Source organism: Scedosporium apiospermum (assembly GCF_000732125.1).
Source record: "Scedosporium apiospermum strain IHEM 14462 chromosome Unknown SEQ_SAPIO_0098, whole genome shotgun sequence".
Lineage (NCBI taxonomy): Eukaryota > Fungi > Ascomycota > Sordariomycetes > Microascales > Microascaceae > Scedosporium > Scedosporium apiospermum.
The window spans coordinates 563,872-581,427 of record NW_015971799.1 but is presented as its reverse complement, the minus strand read 5'-3'; the positions used below and the strand labels follow the sequence as shown (position 1 = coordinate 581,427).

General features: G+C 50.8%; 4 protein-coding genes and 2 pseudogenes across 4 annotated transcripts; 2 read left to right on the top strand and 4 right to left on the bottom strand.

Annotated features, from left to right (window-relative positions):
* Positions 1-317: 317 nt before the first annotated feature.
* Positions 318-1,052, bottom strand: SAPIO_CDS5317 (uncharacterized protein; the record flags this gene model as incomplete). Its single annotated transcript, XM_016787668.1, has 3 exons — positions 318-619; positions 705-787; positions 874-1,052. 3 exons carry the CDS (start codon positions 1,050-1,052, stop codon positions 318-320), a joined length of 564 nt encoding a protein of 187 aa, XP_016642683.1.
* A 1,314-nt stretch (positions 1,053-2,366) lies between these two features.
* On the bottom strand, positions 2,367-3,296 carry SAPIO_CDS5316 (annotated as a pseudogene; the record flags this gene model as incomplete).
* A 2,052-nt stretch (positions 3,297-5,348) lies between these two features.
* Positions 5,349-7,454, top strand: SAPIO_CDS5315 (annotated as a pseudogene; the record flags this gene model as incomplete).
* A 92-nt stretch (positions 7,455-7,546) lies between these two features.
* Positions 7,547-9,664, bottom strand: SAPIO_CDS5314 (Uric acid-xanthine permease; the record flags this gene model as incomplete). Its single annotated transcript, XM_016787667.1, has 5 exons — positions 7,547-7,626; positions 7,768-8,584; positions 8,659-8,873; positions 8,931-9,112; positions 9,183-9,664. 5 exons carry the CDS (start codon positions 9,662-9,664, stop codon positions 7,547-7,549), a joined length of 1,776 nt encoding a protein of 591 aa, XP_016642682.1.
* Positions 9,665-12,664: 3,000 nt separating this feature from the next.
* On the top strand, positions 12,665-14,430 carry SAPIO_CDS5313 (uncharacterized protein; the record flags this gene model as incomplete). The annotated part of the gene is made up of 2 exons (XM_016787666.1): positions 12,665-13,363; positions 13,423-14,430. The coding sequence occupies 2 exons, from the start codon at positions 12,665-12,667 to the stop codon at positions 14,428-14,430; spliced, it is 1,707 nt and encodes a 568-aa protein (XP_016642681.1).
* Positions 14,431-14,714: 284 nt separating this feature from the next.
* On the bottom strand, positions 14,715-16,924 carry SAPIO_CDS5312 (uncharacterized protein; the record flags this gene model as incomplete). The annotated part of the gene is made up of 5 exons (XM_016787665.1): positions 14,715-16,048; positions 16,123-16,152; positions 16,349-16,374; positions 16,445-16,713; positions 16,844-16,924. 5 exons carry the CDS (start codon positions 16,922-16,924, stop codon positions 14,715-14,717), a joined length of 1,740 nt encoding a protein of 579 aa, XP_016642680.1.
* Between the last annotated feature and the right edge of the window lie 632 nt (positions 16,925-17,556).

Genomic DNA, 17,556 nt, shown 5'->3' with positions numbered 1-17,556 from the left:
ATGCAGTCGCCGAATAGAACAATTCATTCCTCTTCGAGCCCTGAGGCGATAATGAGTACCGTAGTGTATATTTCTTTTGTGAACTAGGTGACCGCAACGCATAACGCTCCGCTTGGACATTCCTAGGCGATATTTATGTATTAACAAACTTCCGTTCCATTATCGTATTCGCCCATTGAAGACTGTGTCGACTCAATTACTGGCCACGATATTAACGAGATTGCGCTATGCACGATCGGCGCTTGTGCCAGTCATTCTACCCGATAATCCTCCTCTCCACCTCTCAATATATCGCCGCCACCAAGCCATTTCAAGCGTCACTGCTGAGACTTCCTCTCATTCTCAATGGCAGTCTGAAACAGGCCATAATTAAGCGGAAACCTCTCTCCCATCCAAATGGCCCTCTCGGAGTGGTCCCTCAGTGCAGCCTCGTTCTCAGACTCGCCCTCACCTGGCAGCATATTCGGGTGGATAAGAGCGGAAAGCGGGCCGCGCCAAACGGCTAACCAAGAGACGAACGCTCCGAACTGGGCTGGCGTAAACACGTTCACCTCGAACATAGCCACGGGGTGAGGTCCGACTGGTTTGTCCCAGAATCGGTAGATTCTCAGCTCGGGAACTTGGGTATAATAGTTAGCGCGTGAACTGGGCAGACGAAGGTTGGGCATATCTCGAAAGGCGCAAGCCTACGTCATTCCACTTACACTCTCGCCTGATCCGCTCCCACAGTTCAAATGCGTACTTGGCCTGCTCCTTGTCATTTTGGAAATAATATATGTGAATGTCGCTAAAAGAACGAGTCAGCTAGATTCTTCAAACAACATCAATAAAAAAACAGGCTGTCATCCCTCGGCTCCAGGAGATATGACTTACAAACCACCGCGGCGACCCTGGTCCAAAGGGTCAATGAAGCGCTCGTATGCTATGCTGCGGCCCTCACGTGCCGGATTGACTAGACTCTTGCCGTCTTCGTTCTTCTCCTCCGACAGCGGGGGAGCATTCTCAAAACCTGCCAGCGGCGAGGGATAAGTATACTTTACTGTGGGAGCCATTCTGATGGTGCTCGATGCCGCTATAGTCCGGCGACTGTGTGGCTTTCAATATTAAACCATCTTGCGAGAAGTGGGGACGAGACGCCGAGTTCGCAACCACGAAAAGATATATGGATGTGGTGTGTCGGCGTACTTCGGGTATCCATGACGTGATTTATCAGCTTCTGTGGATCCTTCCATTGTCGGCATCCAGCATTAGAAACCAAACCTACGCCGTTCAGGTTAGTGTTAATAATCGTTTCTTTCTTTTTTTTTTTTTTTTTTTTTTTTTTTTTTTCTTCGCCAGGTAAGCAATAAACTGGCCGACGAAGTAAAAGCTCGTGGGGGCGGGGTGCATCAAGGTAACTCCTTGTTGCAAGCACTTGGAAACAGACTGCACAGGTATCAATTGATATATATTTTCAGTGCTGGGATCCCGGTCTGCGTTGATATCCACTGTCGTGCTAATAAATGAAATAGTAACTCGCGCGTGCTAACGAGATGCGAAAGAAAATAGCTAGTTATAAGGGGGTATATAATATCTTGGAAGAGATCGGATGAAACTAAAGTCACGCGGGAGGTATAAACTTCGCGGTCAAATGAACTCTAGTAGCCAAATCGTCGCCAACTTAGAAGGTAAGTGATTAAGAACGAAATGTTGAGCTGCTCTGGGGTGGGCGAGATAACAACATTCGCACATCGGCTACAAGATTTTGTTTACGGCCAAAGAAACCAGGTGCGGTGTAGTTCCCGACTATCGCCGTAGTTTGTTACTTTCGCCTATGCCTATTCCCACGTTCAACTCTGCGGGCAGAAACATCGGCGCTGGCGCATAGCATGTCCATGTGCAGCCTAGACATACTGCTGACCTTCAGTATTATAGTGTTGGAGACAACTTATTAGATATATTGTTAAAATATGGAAATACGTAGAGAAAATCGAACATCACAGAAGCAAAACACAGCATCATTACCTTCGTCCGGCCACATGGAACAACCGACGTACTGACACTATCAACGGCCGGCTATAGAGTGGCGGCAAGACGTTGACTCATCTCCTTTCGAAGACAGTCTACTCGAATGTGGTCGTATCCTAGGACGCATAACACGGCCGTCCTTGCGAAAGGGAGGCGCATAACTCTCTTTTGACGAGGCGAAAAGCTGCATCGATGCGATGTGTGCATGATGTCAGAATGATCCTCCTCAGAATGATTCTGGGTATCCCGAGCACCCTAAACATAAACGCCTTTCCGACCGAAGCATAGCAAAGATAGAAAACCCTCGCCTCAATCAGCAACAGCTCGAGCTCCAAGGCAATGAGAGACACTTGCACCGATCATTCCTCAAGTAGGTCAAACCACTCCGGAATCTCCTTGATGAGACTCCACATGTACTTCTCCAACCTGACCGCGCACTTGTTGTATACCGTTGTCGCGTCGTTATACTGCTTGCAATTACTAAAAACCAATTTGAGATCGTTGACAAGGTCTCTGGGAGTAGCGTACAAATCATGCTCCAATCTCTCTTCCATAGTCGATAGATCCATGGGTGATGTAATCACGTTGTAATAATCAGGAACTTCATCTTTGTTGACCGGGTGGAGGAAGGGCCATGCTTTATCGTGATTCTGGATTTGATAAAGGAAACGCCGAAGTTCGTTGAAATGAGGTCCGTGGCGTGGTTGTCGTGCCAATTCGTCCATATCCGGAGACCACCCCGTTGCTCGAATAGCTGGGATAGAGAGTGGATCGATAGGGATGACAACGCCACTAGTCCACTGCTGAGGCGGTTGGTGAACGATGTGACTTTTGCTCAAGGCACGAATTTTGGCTCGTACGGTTTCCTTCTGCTTGAGAAGCATACGGCCGACCTCGAGGTAACGTATTCGGGGTACCATGGAGCATTGCATGAGCGTCCCCCCTTCGTAATCCTTAATATACCCCATCCAGACAGACTTCTCGAGGGTGATCTCCTTGGTAAAGCCCTGTTTTTGAAAATACCCGGTGGCATAGTTATCGGCGTAAGTTAGAAAATGCATCACTGGCGAGGTAGCCTTGACATAGTCCTTCAAATGCGCCATGAGATGCGCCCCGTATCCCTTCACTTGTTGATCAGATGAGACGGCGCAGAAAACGATTTCTGCAAACTTGCGGTCTCGGAATTCTCGGAATGATATTCCGCCAATGACCTCTAGTGGCATTCTTATAATGGCGATGGACAGATGAGTGCGATCGTAGACGAGACGCGCAATGTAATCTTTGGGCATTTTTGGAAGTTGCTTTTGGAACAGGCACTTGAGACCCGTAAGGATAATCGAACTCTCTCTGGTGCCATCATTGTTGACAACTCGGAATTGGATCTCGCCTTTTCGTTCTTCCACAACTGCGGGCTTCAGAACAGTTAGAATATTTCTGACGCTTAAGGGTCTACTTCGTAGCTAGCGTGAGCGTGCCTTGTCTGGGAACGGAACTCTCTTGAGGGCTGGAGCTGGAGGTTGAACCTCTGGTTCTGTCAACCCGTCATGAGAACTTTTGATTCTTTTGATATTTGACGCGGTCTCCAGTTCTTGGGAAGCAGCGCGCTTCATGACTCGGAGATTCTGCCCGTGGTCGACTGGAAGTGGTTGTGACTTTGCTGTGGCCATTTTCGTCGTGACAGTGATAGGTAGCATTCAAACTAGTGCAGGCTAGCCCCGAGTCCCATGGGATTATCGTCGGGCTTAACCTTAAAAGGTTGGAGATGCGAAGTGGACTACGAAGTAGTCCCACCCTAAATATTCTGCCCTCGCACCAATTCCAATCATTATCACGTGATGATATTTCCGACCCCCTGAGAGCTGCCAGCACTCTTAATGATTCAATGTAGGGAATTGACCCTCTGGTGTTTCGGCTGCAGCTTAAATCGTTCAGCCTCTCATTCCAAAGCAACGTGGAACTCACTACAACCTTACCGATGCAGCAGTAATGCCAATAAAACAATTCCCAGTTTTGCTAAGAGCACGTTCTCATAGTTCTCGACCAACAAGCTGCAAATTGCGAAATGCATTGGCGACCCCGCGCTGTTAGACGGCAACGATATAATTTTGCTACACGTCCCACGGGGCTCGTCAAGGCGTTGGCGCTGGGGAATTGGGCTCTGGCGGTCCTCTGGAGAGAGTGTCTGGTCTGGCTTGCGTCTTGGTCACTGAGGGTACTGAAGCTGGCTTGGATTCGCTAGTCCCGCATCCTACTTTCCTCGATAGCATCAATTAATCGCAAATGGTCGACTTCGCATTTCCAATATTGCTGGTCTTTAACATTGCGTGGCGTTTCTTCGGGGGCGCATTCTGACATAGCGCGAGACATTGTTCAGAGCGTGTGCGAAAAATCGGTAATGGACATTCGTTTGAGAGATAGTAACCTCTTTGATGTCCACGTCGTGGGCGTAGTGCTTCGCTTGGTTGGCCCAATATTCCTTAAAGATTCGCTCTTGGTGAACGTCCACCTCCGACGGCGAAAAGCAACCTCGCAGCATCCTCGCCGCCCAATCGTAGGTCCCAGTGACACACATTGCGAGTGAGGTCCGGGGCCTACTAAATCTCTCTCGTTTTGCACCTCTTGCAACCTCCGAGAGAGCTCACTGACCCGATCTTCACCGTCGAGAGGGTAGGTGATTTGGTAAGACGGAAAATTCATCCTTCTTATTTCATCAGGGGTCGTGGAAAAGGTCGTGCAAGGAGTGGTTATGCAGCTATTCTCTATTATCTGGCAATCGGTCCAGCAACTGGCAACAGCTTCTATTTTTGAACTCAATCCATGCAAGGGACGCTAGTACGCCCAAAGGGCCAATTCACCGATGTGTAAAATGGGCTATTTCTTCTAAATTTTAGTTGGTATTTGTGACTCCGGAGTTTCTCTTATGCGGGGACTCGCTGAATGCGGTGTCGTGGACTCATGATAGTTCGATGTTTTCATGACCCCAGGGTTAGGCAGCGAGAGTTATATCCACAAGTAATGAAACGTTACGAGGGCCCGCCTAGTCCGGCTTGATGCGAGGTTATTTCCATTTTCCGTGTCTGGATTGAGGAAGGATGTTGCCCGAGGCATTACACCGCCCCTCACGATTTAATCCATTTTGTCCCCTCGCGGCTAGCACGGCAGGGGCTGAACACTATTGATCCCACGATGCGACCCTAAAACACAGTTCTCCAGGCAGAGTCCAGGCAACGAAAACGTCACTCGCGGGATTGACATATAAGGGGGTTCCTCCTCCCCGCCCTCCTCCCCGGCGCCAGAAAGATGCCCGACTATTACAAATAGCAAACCTAAAGCCTAGCACGATGGAACAAGCAAGGTTGCCGTTCGAATATTCACGTCTTCCTTTGCACAGCAGGGAAATTCGGATCTTCAGGCTCTTGCCAGCCAGAGCAGGCGAAGAAGACAATATCAGTGGCGAAATTTTCACTATCAATCTTGATGGCTCTCACCGCTTCACAGCTCTGTCATATGCATGGGGCGATAATCGACATGTGGTCAATATTGAGACCAATGGAGGACTTCTTCCAATCACATTGTCTCTGAAGACCGCCCTTCAGGGACTCCGAGAGGCCGAACCTCTAGACCTGTGGATTGACCAAATTTGCATCAACCAGGACGATGACGACGAGAAAGCCCACCAAATTCCCCTCATGAAGGACATTTACACGCTCTCGACGCAAACCATTGCCTGGCTTGGCCCTGGTTCAACGGAACAAGCCATAGCATATCTGGAGAGAGTAGGGCGGCAGTTCTCTAGTTTTGGGATTAGAGTAATGACGAAAAAGCTTCAAGAGCAGCTTTTGTCGGACGAAGACGTAGAGAGTGGGGGATTGATAACGATCCCCGAATCACTGCGCGAGACGAAAAGGAAGATCAAAGAAATGATTGAGGCGGAGGGTGAGTGGCACGAGATAGCAGCCTTAGCCGAGCTGGAGGAGTTTTTCAACGTCCCGTATTTCAAACGTGGGTGGATCAAGCAAGAGGTCGCCTTGCCGCCGAAGCTACTCGTTAAGCGCGGAAATTCTTCAATCGACGGCGACATTCTCTACTGCGGCCTGCTCTTCCATACACTCCACTGGCAACGTGACATGAGAGGCCTCAAGGATATCATCCGGGGCCCTATGACGCTAGAGATCGGCAAGAAAATCCAGACACTTCTCGCGGACAGACCGGGACGGGACGCGGCGAATACCAGTATGGTTGCCAGGGCTAAGTTGCACAATCCCGAGGGTGAGCCTCCTGTGACTTTGGGGCAGCTTCTTCGCAGATTTCGCCTCAATTCCTCCTACACGAGCGGCGGAGGTGGTGAAGAAGCTACTCTCTTTTCGGATCATAAGGATTACATCTACGGCTTCCTGGGGCTGGCAAGTGATGCCGAGACGCTTGCCATTCCCATCCAAACTAGTAGGTCGGTGTCGCCAGAGAAGGTGTACATCGACGCTACTAAACGTATCATCGAAGCCGGTGACGTGGAATTCATTTTCTTAGCCCACCGCCCCCAGCCACACCCGAATCTCCCGTCTTGGGTCCCCGACTTCCGATCGGTTTGTGAAGTGCCCCATCTTACCTACGGAACCATCATCTCTTCCCAGCCGTTTTCGGCAAGCTCCGGCCGTTCCCAGTCGACCAGACCACATGCTCTAAGTGATGCCGACCCCGACGTTTTAGCTCTCGAGGGCATCCCGATCGACGTCGTTGGTGCTACCGGCGAGGCATGGCCGATCGAGGCTGACGGCGAACGGAAACTCCGCAACAGCGCAATCTCTCAACACACTACACAGCTTCTCATATCAGAGGCCATAGAAATTATGAAACGCACGCCAAATCACCCTCTCTGGGCCACGGAAGAGCAAAGGCGGCGATGGGAGGAAGCAAGCTGGCGCATCCCCATCGCCGACCAAGAATACGTTGGCAACACGCCCTGGCATAGTCAGAGAGCGACGGCCGAAAGGTCAAAAGTTGGGGCCGAGCAACTAGCTGAAGTGGTAGTGCGGCATCGTCGGATATTCGTTAACGGCGAATCACCCGATGTGGTTATTCCACTCACCGAGGACGAGGAAAGGAGTCTTGCTGGATTGGAAGGAGCTGAACTGTCAGCGCGTCGGACCGAACTGTGGATGAAGAAAATCCGCCCTCAAGGTGAATTGTGCAATAATTACGCCTCAGCACTGTCTGTCTCGGCGGTTCGACGCGGATACCGGGGTGTAGAGGGGTTTGTGGGAATCGGTCCGTTGGAATTGCAGGATGGAGACATCATATGTGTGCTTTTCGGAGCTACGGTCCCCGTCGCATTGAGACCTTTGCATAATGGTTTTTATTCATACATTGGAGACCTGTACTGCCACGGCATCATGGACGGCGAGGCCTTGACATGGGGAAAAGAGGCACAATGGTTCAACCTTCGCTAGAAGTCAATGAATAGACCGAGAAACGCACCTCAGCTAACCTAGCTAGGATCTTGGGTCGGAGGATGTCTGACGGCTCCTTTGTTGTACCAGTTCTAGGGCCTATCCAAGAACCAGTGAACAGAGGCATGTTGGGACATTTTAAACTTGAATCGCACATGCAACATGGAATCGTCTAATTTATTTGGTATCAATGAACTATGTAACGAAAATCGTAACGAAACTATGAAAGCCACAATCATACATCCCGCAGTTCCAGCCCTCTACACTTTAGATTTAAGTGGAGGTTCTGAATCAGACCGGTTGATCGACACACCGTCGCTTTGCGCCGGGAGAGAGTTCATCATCATGGCATCTTCAGGCTCCTCGGGCAACGTCAAGTTGAGAATCATGCAAATGAAAGCAGTGACGACGAACCCGGACTCCATAACAATCTCGATAGCGTCCATAAATCCACGGAGGCTAGTGTTGGGTCCGTGGTAGGTGAAGACCGTGTCGAAGTAGGTAGGCACCAACGTAGCTCCAAAACCGATCGTAAGACCAGCCGTCAGGATAAACCGGTTCCTCCTGGTAAAAGGAACACTGCGCGCGATGACAGCCATACCAGAGACGGCCACGGAGCAAAAGAGGAAGGTAGTCATGCCTCCTAGAACCGAAGACGGAATGGCGACGAGCGCGGCGGCAAATTTGGCGAAGATGCCCATGACGATGAGGAAGAAGCAGCAGCAGTAGCCGGCGGTGCGATTAGCGCATCGAGTAAGGGCGATAACGCCGTTATTCTGGGCGAACGTGCTCATGGGTGTGATGGTCATCAGGGCGGCGAGGAGACCGTTGAGGCCGTCAGCGAGGACACCACCTTGAACTCTAGTCTCGTAGATGGGCCCCGAGACTTCCACTCGGGAAACATCGCAGGAGGCTGTGATGTCGCCAATGGCTTCGCAGGCGACGATAATAAAGACGGAGAGGATGGGAAGGACGAGAGGGCCGTAGACGGTGAGCTTGAAGGTGTGCACCCATATGAAGGAGGCCACGGGAGCGCTGTCGATTCCGGACCGGTCGAAGTATCCGGTGGCAGCGGCGATAATACAGCCGACGAGAAGACCTATGACAACGCTGCAACTCTTCATGATGGGCTGTTAAGAAAGTGGGAGAGGTTAGCGGTATTCCGATATGTTCACGGTTGGAATACATCAGCTTTAAAACTTACCGAACCGAACCGTTCGCAAAGGATGATCGTGACGAAGACGGAGAACCCGAGACCTAGGTATTCTGCAGATCCCCAGGGAAGGGCGTGAGGAGCATTGATGTTGGGGCACGAGGCAAAAAAGTCGCTCGTTGGCTGGAAACAAGGCCCAGAACCACCACCCCAGTTCTTGAAACCGCTCTCGACAAGGTGGATACCAATGAGCATAATAGTAGGGCCTTCAAATTGTCAGAGATATGGCAGACCGATGGGTTCAATAGAATGCTGAGCCTTACCAGTGACAATTGGCGGTACAACCTTGAGAAGGATCTTAGGAGGGATGAAGGCGATCAAAATTTCAAGGAGAGCGCAGCATGCTGCGGTGCCCAGCAGTGCGCCGTATCCCTTGGGACATGAGAGACGGAGACCATTGTCGTCTGTCGGACAGAAACCGTTTTTATACATTTGATCAAAGGCACTATAGGAATCATGGTTAGTAAATTCAATTCACTCCCTCGACACATATTAGCTCGAGGAGATACACTAACCCTTGAGCGACAGGGATAATGGTGAATGATATCCCTACTACGGATATCAAACCCGTTCCAAGATAGTACGGTGTCTTGTAAATGTGGAATCTTGTGATTTGAATCATAGAAAGAGTGCCGGAGACGATCAAGGCCGTGGAAACAAGGTACTGCTGCAGCTCTGGGGGGAAGTTGACGCCGCCTGCACCTCCGAGTATAATTGGCGGTGTGATAACTCCCGCAAGCATAGCAAGCGCATGTTGGAATCCAAGAAGAAGAGCGAGGAGGAGTGGCATGCGGTCATTGAGGCCGAAGAACGGAGAGCCCTGCTCAGGCTTCTTCATGAACGGGAGGTTCGGCCTAAAGAGGAACGCATAGTCGTAAGTGCCGATTAGGCCATCTTTCGTGAAGAAGAGGTGTCTTGCGCCGGCGAGAAATCTCCCGAGTGATCGTCGCTTTTCAGTTGGTGGGATAATCTGCGATGGGCCCTGATCTTCGTCCATGGCGAATTAGGTGGTTCCAGTAAACTCCAGACTAAGTTTGGAGTTTGCTACCCAATCAAAAGTGATATATATGGGAATAGGCGATCGATCGGTTCCTGAGCTCTTGGAGGCTGTCAAGTTCGAGGTGGCGGACAGGCGGGATATAAAAGCTCCCTTGACGAAACTTTTTCCGTTTTCTCGGCGACAATGTGATTTGTGACGTACCAGGAGGTGAAACCGTTTCCCAAAAGGTAGTACATGGTTAGATAGTAAAGGCTAACCCTGTCAGGCACGCTGATTGGACCTAAGTGGAATCAATAGTATCACATCCAAGGGTCACTAAGTTTGATGGTGGGGACGATTCGGGCCCATGTCCACCACCCTTGCCTCCCGTCCACCCCGTACATGAATGCTGCAGCCATCCTGAGATAAAGATTACGAAGGATATATGGAGGCGGCGGGCTCCGATGAAGATAAGATAGCAAGTGCCCGAACCGAGATAAACAGGAATGGGGAGAGATCGGGCAGGATTCGTGTGGTTGTGCGCATTCACATTCACATCGGATCCTTGGAATCGGAATTGTCCTCCCTTGGGTGGGTTGAGCGAGGCAGAGAAGAGGGAAGCCGCCGAATCTGAATACGAAGTACGGCCATGTCCTTGAGAAGGGTTTGTAGTCCAGGAGCAGCAGTGATCGCCTCCCCCTTGTTTCCCCGCTGTTTGGTTTCGTGTTGTGGTATTAGCTTAACCTTTTTTCTAGTGCGTTTGGTGCGTTGGTTGACAAGAGTGCACGATCCGTTCCTAGGGAATCGGCATTGAATGCCATGTAAACAAGCCACACTATCCTCTTCATTATACTTCGTAGCCCAAATTTGAAGGTATTTCGAGATGGAAGCCGAATTTTTGCATGGTTTCACTGCGCATTCGATCTATTCCTTCATGATGGCAGGAATGGCTGTCGTCCCTAATTGACTCTGCTGCATGTCGATCGCCACTGAAAATTTGCCACCCAGCCCGGTTCTCTTGCACACCGAATCTGATTTGATGTTGGAGGATGATGGGTGACCGCGTATCTGAGGGAAAAACACGCGTCGAAATAGATACAGAGAGAGGCCGCAGGATATATTATTGACAGCCATTTATAATATGCATTTCCAATGCAAGAGCAGTCGTCCGTGGTCAATGACGTCGCGACTTGGTTGACGAGCCATTGATCCTAGATGTACAGTTCTAGGAAACCCCTTATACTTGAGGATGTATGTGCTGAATTTCCATATGTTCATTATGTTTATCGGACTGCACCGCTTCCAAAACAGCATCGAGAATAATTTCTGCTCCATCGGGAGAGTAGTCCGCATTCCTAAAAGCGACGGCGACAAGTCCGGAAGAGGAATCAGCCATAGTAATAAGATCGATTATATCATGCTCTAATGACTCGAGGTTATATCTGCGCCTGGAATAGGAAAGTTTGATTTTACGGTTCGGGTTAGTGAGCGAGCTCGTGTGGCACCAACAACGAGGAGCTGGATTTGAGATGGGGATAATAATCCGATATTGATAAGGGTCATTCTTGGCTGATAAGGTCTGGGTCATGGCCCCTGTTCAGGTATCAATTGCACCAGTCCCGATCCAGAAGCCCGTTTTCCAGGCTCCACAGCGTCAGACCTAGAAGAGGTAGAACTCCGCTCCATGATCCGTTTGCCTCGATAGGACGCACTCACGTAGCATGCCGTAGGCAGATTGATATCTGGTATCAACGCATCCATCCCAATATCTTGGGCCCCTCCACACCGAACAATGTGGGGGCGGGGCCTCGGCTCGAGGCGACACATTGACGGGAGATAACGATGCATCGCACCCGGAGACTTGGGCTGGCGGATCCAGCAGTGGTGCGGGCGAATGCAGATAATGGTCAAAATATTGCATAATTATTGCATCGGACTCAGCCGTCCCTTCTCGCTGGCATCCATTGCGACCCTTCAGTATCACTACTTCCCAATGTATGTAGGTAGCACTTGCTCGGGTCCGAGAGATAGCTGTCATCCGATCTGGCATGTTCCTCTGTACAGCTGTTTCCACTAGAGCTGAAAGTTGGGCGACACGTCGTATTCCTGGAATAACACTGCTTCCATAATAAGTTAATTTATGACCGTATGAAGATATCTCGGCTGTACACCGGGAGCCCATCAGCTCATCCCCAATGCAAGATAGATCCTACCTACATCATGCTTCCGATGAAAACTGCACCCAGGGAGCTTTAATAGAAGGTTAAGAAACCTGCTTCCTAGATGCTAGAGCCAGACTTAGCACGGGCTCAACATTGGTAAACGTATTTTCATGCCCAAATAGAGCCAGGGGACAGACAGGTGTCTCTCTGGACTTCACCAAGCGCGCGCTTTAACCGCGCAATCGTGGAAGAAGGTGATCCATCGCTGGATTTCTTCTAGCGCCCCGTCATCGCATCGCGTATATATAGGCCTGCGGGATGCCTGCTTCCAGTACTTGGGCCTGTGACAATGCAAGTAGACCATGGCGCGCCGCTTCGCGCAGACAGCAAGAAAAAAGGTACCGTCTAGTTGTCCGTTGTGCAGCTTCGGCTTGCCTACGAAGTAAACAGGAGTGATGGTTCCCGCTCGGAACTTGCACTTCTTAAATGCTTGTTGAAGTCGGTATTTTCGGGGATCTTTCCAATAACAGCTTCAAATCGGAGCTGTTACGTAAGGCTAGCCCTGTTCATGCAATGTAAATTTTAAGCCCTCAGTGCTCACTGACTTCTTCGTTGAACATCGGTTCTCGAATTTACCAAGTTGTAATATCGAACTTCGCCTTCTACCTAATCATGGACCAAGACGCTGATGTCGTCTCTGAAGCACATCCGTGGATCATCCGACAATGCGGTGTTTGCGCCGAGTTCATTGAGACGAATCGGCGAACGATAATTTGTAACACTAGCCACCCAACGGCCCGTTGGGTCTGAGAGAGGACTGACTTGAGATGCAATAGTTTATACCAAAGATGGTTCGATGAACTACATTGGTCCAGTCGAATTCAGCTACCCGAATGATACGAGTCGCGCCGAGCTTGAAGGCGACGGCTTTCATGTCTCCGGTGATCATGCTTATTGCCGTTGTCCTGCCGCCGTAGACTGCGTGCTGCTACACCCTTCATGCTACGGAGTCTTTCTTCGGAGTTCGGCAATTGATAAATTCGAGGCCACGAAACGCCTCTGGGTAATCGCCACATGGAAGCACCCGTGGAAGTTGAGCCCGCCGCTCTACCTACCACGCAAGAACCTGGACCGAGATGCACTTCAAGTTGTGGCGGCCAGATGTGGCATTTCCCAGCTTGCCGCATTACCCTCGGAAATAGTTCAGATCATCCGCGCAAATTCTGAGCCCTACGATTGTGACCAGTGCTCGTTTTGGAACGTCGTGGCGGCAGTGAGCTTGGCGAATCAGGTCTCCGTGAAAGAAGACAGTGAGCCTCTCCAGACTGTTCGCCTGAGCAGAATCCTCTCATGGGAGCGTGGCGGGAAGCTTCAGCGCATTGGAATTGAATCACGATCGCAATATAAGGCCGTGAGGGTGACCATTGATGGGGATGGCATAAGTAGAGTTGAGGCACTTCCTGAGGTGCCCTTGTATTCAGGGGAGTGCTACGACACACTTTCCTTCGCCGTGCTGAGCATCGAGGCTGCAGAGTCGGTCGTGGCTCACGCAATGGTATTTGATATCCTCCCGAATGACCATCCCAGTTTATTCGTATCTTATTCTTCGTCTAGCATGGTCGTCTCCGCCTCCAGTTCGCCGATCCTTCCAATCATCCAACAGTATGGAACACTCCCGCACCTCCTGACCTCCTCCAGTGCAAACCATTTGCGCCCTGGTCCCTCCCTTCCCCAGTCGCTTTCGCCATCGAACTGAACAAGATCGCGGGGATGTCATTCTTTTTCGACCACGACCGCGTCGTTGATGTCCATCCCCACTACAACTCACACTCTGGAGCTGCGCCAGCTTTCCACCGCGCTTGTAACCTGTTTAGTCATGCCAATCCTGTCTGGACGTATCTGCCTATCGCAAAACGCGACAAAGTTCTGTTTATGGGATTTAGGAACTTTGAGTTTATTAATGACAGGGCTTTCCAGATTCTTGTCAGGACACAGTTGGTGGGCGACATTGTCCTTGGTGTATTCGAAAATCCCTCCTTGAACCTTACCACTTCGCACATTGGAACCATAATGCCCGAGACACTTGTCTGCTGTAGATCTAGGGACTGGCCCAGATGGAACTTTGGAACATATCACAATGCACCTGAGAGAAATGAGGCCTCTAATCTATTTCCGGACGCCGAAGACTTGACCGGTGAACTCGCCAGACCATTTCTAAGACACTGCCCTGAAGATGTCATTCTCCGCAACTGGGCGCACTTTTACTCGGAGGCCCCCCTGAAGAACGTCTCGTCTGCAGTCGTGTTTTATCATAGGCACAGCGGATTCTGTCGAGGAATCATCCTCCATTATGATAACGGAGGTTCCCGCGGGCTTGGGGAGTGTCGCGTGGACTTAGACCCCGTGAAGACGTTTACTCGGCCACTGAGGCTTTGGATATTAGAAGACACAGTAATTACTCGGGGCATCCACGCTTACCGGCGTGTAGAGGTCGAGTTTACGCGTGATGCAGAGGACTCCCAGAAGGGCAAAATTTGGCGTTCCTACCCAATGGAAGGAGTCTTGAGGTTCTGGTATTCTACGGGGGAGTCGGCTTGCCGTGTTCATGTAGAAAGATCTTAATCAGGCCATGTTTAGATTTTCTAAGCTGCAATTATGAAAGGGAAAAGGAATTTTGCAAACCCGCACAACCCGAGCCACACCCGCAGACCCATGTTGACCATCACAAAGTTGGAGATGCCGCGCACAAAACATCCAAATTTCATATATTGAGCTCACCATCCAATGGCTGATAAATGGTATATATATTCTTCCCTCCTAAGTTTGGGTCAACTAGCAATCGTCCATCTTACAACGCTAAAGCATTTCATATCCTTTTCCTAGATTAAAACAAACTGCTTTCGACCTTACGCTTCCTTCGTGGGCGCTTGATTAGCAGCCGCTCCATTCTTCTCGTTATCCGATCCAGCGTCTCTATCCGACGTTACGGCGTCACTCTGCACGGCGACTGATGTAAGGGGAGGGGTATCCTCTCTCCAGAAATCCTTTTTGCCACTGAAAAGCCTCCGAGTCCAAGGCGGGAAGAAGCCACCAGGAATCCGGTAGGTCCAGCCATCACGCTCATCATAGTTGAGGGGTACGATACGGCCTCCGGAGATCACCTTGATGATCCAAACAGTGGTGTTCAACACAATGTAGGTGCAAATGCCGCCGATAAGGCCATCGGCGATCGAGTACGTGAAAGGCATGAGGGCGATGGTCACAAAGGCGGGGACTCCATCACCCAGGTACTTCCAGTTGATCTCGGTGACTACGCCGACCATCATGGATCCGACGAGGATAAGAACGCAGCCGGTAGCCCAGGGAGGGATGGAGGCGAAAATGGGAGCGAAGAAAATGGAGATGAAGAAGCAGATTCCGGTCATCATGGCAGTGAGACCCGTCTTTCCACCTTCGGAGATACCAGCACCGGATTCGACGAAGGCCGTGACTGGGGGGACACCGAGGACGGAACCGATGGAAATGCTCAAGGCATCGACCATGTAAGCAAGGGTGGAGCCCTCGAAATCCTGGGTGACGGGGTCAATCAAGTTGGCAAAACGGGCCATACCGTAGAGAGTACCGGTGCAATCGAGAATATCGACGTAGAGGAAGGTGATGAGAGCGAGACCGAACTGACCGCCGTATCCGGAGATGTTCCATTCCTGGACGTTTAGAATCTTGGAGATTTTATGGAAATCGACAACCTGCTTAAAGAAGTCGAAGGCGTCATTGCCAACGGCGGTGTACGGGAAATACGTGACGGGAGTCGTCCTAGGCCACGAGATGATGCTAACAAGAATAATGCCAGCGATAACCGCTCCCTTAACGCGGTAGATCATCAAGACGGTCGTAAAGATACCACCGCAGAAGATTCCGACCCACATAGCGGGATATCGCATCTTGTCCCAGCTCGGACAAGTTCCATCCTCGAGACGGTTCCCCGGGGAGCAGCCGGCAAGTTCGACCGGAGTCGCCGAAGCGCCGACGATGAGGGCGATTCCCTCGCTGTAAGTGAGGCCGATCAGGGTAAGGAACAGACCGATACCGGCACTGGTAGCGAGCTTGATGGGGCGCGGAATGGCCCGCGCAAGCCACTGCCGCATGCCAAGAAGGGCAAGACCGAAGAAGATGAAGCCCTCGATGAAGATGGCGGTTAGAGCGACCTGGAAAGGTACAGGCCCCGATCCGTGAAAGCCGACTGGGTCGCTCAAAGGTTAGCGAGTGTGTGACATGGCGCACATGGCGCAAGAGCCCCGGCGGGATGTGACTAACCGACGGTGTAAGTGAAGTAGGCATTGAGACCTGGCGAGATGTAAGCGTCAGCTTATTGCTTTTTCAAACCGCTCATCACTCAAGGAAACGCCACCAGAGCGGAGTCGTTTATTTCTCTATCACACCGCCCGAACACTAGCGGTGACGAGAGTTTGCAGAGAAGGGGAAAAGCAAGCTCAAAAAGAAAAGAAAAAAAAAGTTATCTGAGACAGGTAGGACGACATACCCATTCCAGGAGCCAAGCCAACAGGCCTAGAGTTTTACCGACTGGTTAGACATGATTACTTTCAGAGGGAAATAGAAAATAAGAATTGAGACTCACAGATTGGCAAAAAGGCCCATGCAAAACGTCGCAAGAGAAGAAATGGCCGCGGTCGCTGTCACGGCATCTCGCTTAACGGCCTGAGTACACATCAGGTACTCCTCATTCTTCGCGCAAATAGGATCGTCCGCGCCGCCGTTGCAAACACAGGGGCCGCCACTATCCGCGACGATCGACGCATTAACGGCGATAATGTAAGCCATGGCGAAGAAGCAAGCCAGGCCTGCGCGGAGCTCGGTGAAGAAGAACGAGCCCTTTCGTTCCTTCGGCTACATGATGAAAGGACAATGAGTCAATAGTTCTTTTGCGTTTGACGCAGCGCTGACGACGGTGGTAAAAATTCTCCCTTCACATGGAGGAGGGGATGGGCTCTGTGTGTGTGAGAGAGAAGGAACGTACATGACCCGAGCCTTCGAGCCGAAACCAGCGGCCCACCGGGCTCGCGGCGACCTTGTGATTGATGTTTTGTATGAAACCCATATCTTCGGGAGGAAGTAACGTCGGGCAATAAAGATGAGTTCGAGAACTGCTCGAGGAAGGAGGGGAGCTAGGAGGGAAGCTCCCTTGCGGGCCGTGATGTATATATGAAGTATGAGCCCTAGAAAAAAAGAAGAAAAAAAATATTCTGCATCATACCCACCCACCCCAGTCCCCAGGTCGCAGGTCGCGCGTGCGGAATGGGTTGACGGGAAGATTAGTGGGGGGCGTGCAAGAGAGATAGCGACGAACACTACGCTGCACTAGTTATCTCGCCGAGGTTCATTGGCTCAGACTCGAGCTGGTCTCCATAAGCCGGGGCTACATTCGTCTTTGGGTAACTTCGGAGGTGGGTATGGATCTGGTTAGAGTTGAATTCATCTGCAAAGGATCCCGAAAGCGGGCCCTTTGACAATGACAGCCCATAGAGTCTACGTAGGAACTGAATCACCGAACGATTAATCAACTATTACGGTAGACTATGAAGAGCTCTATTCCAAGATAAGAACTAGTGCCAAGATGAGGCCAACGGAAAGCTCGCCGCATTTCGCATGCGTTCGATTCGACTATTCGACTGCTGCATGTCATTGAAATATTTCATGCGGGATGATCTACTCAGGAAGGAATAGTGGATG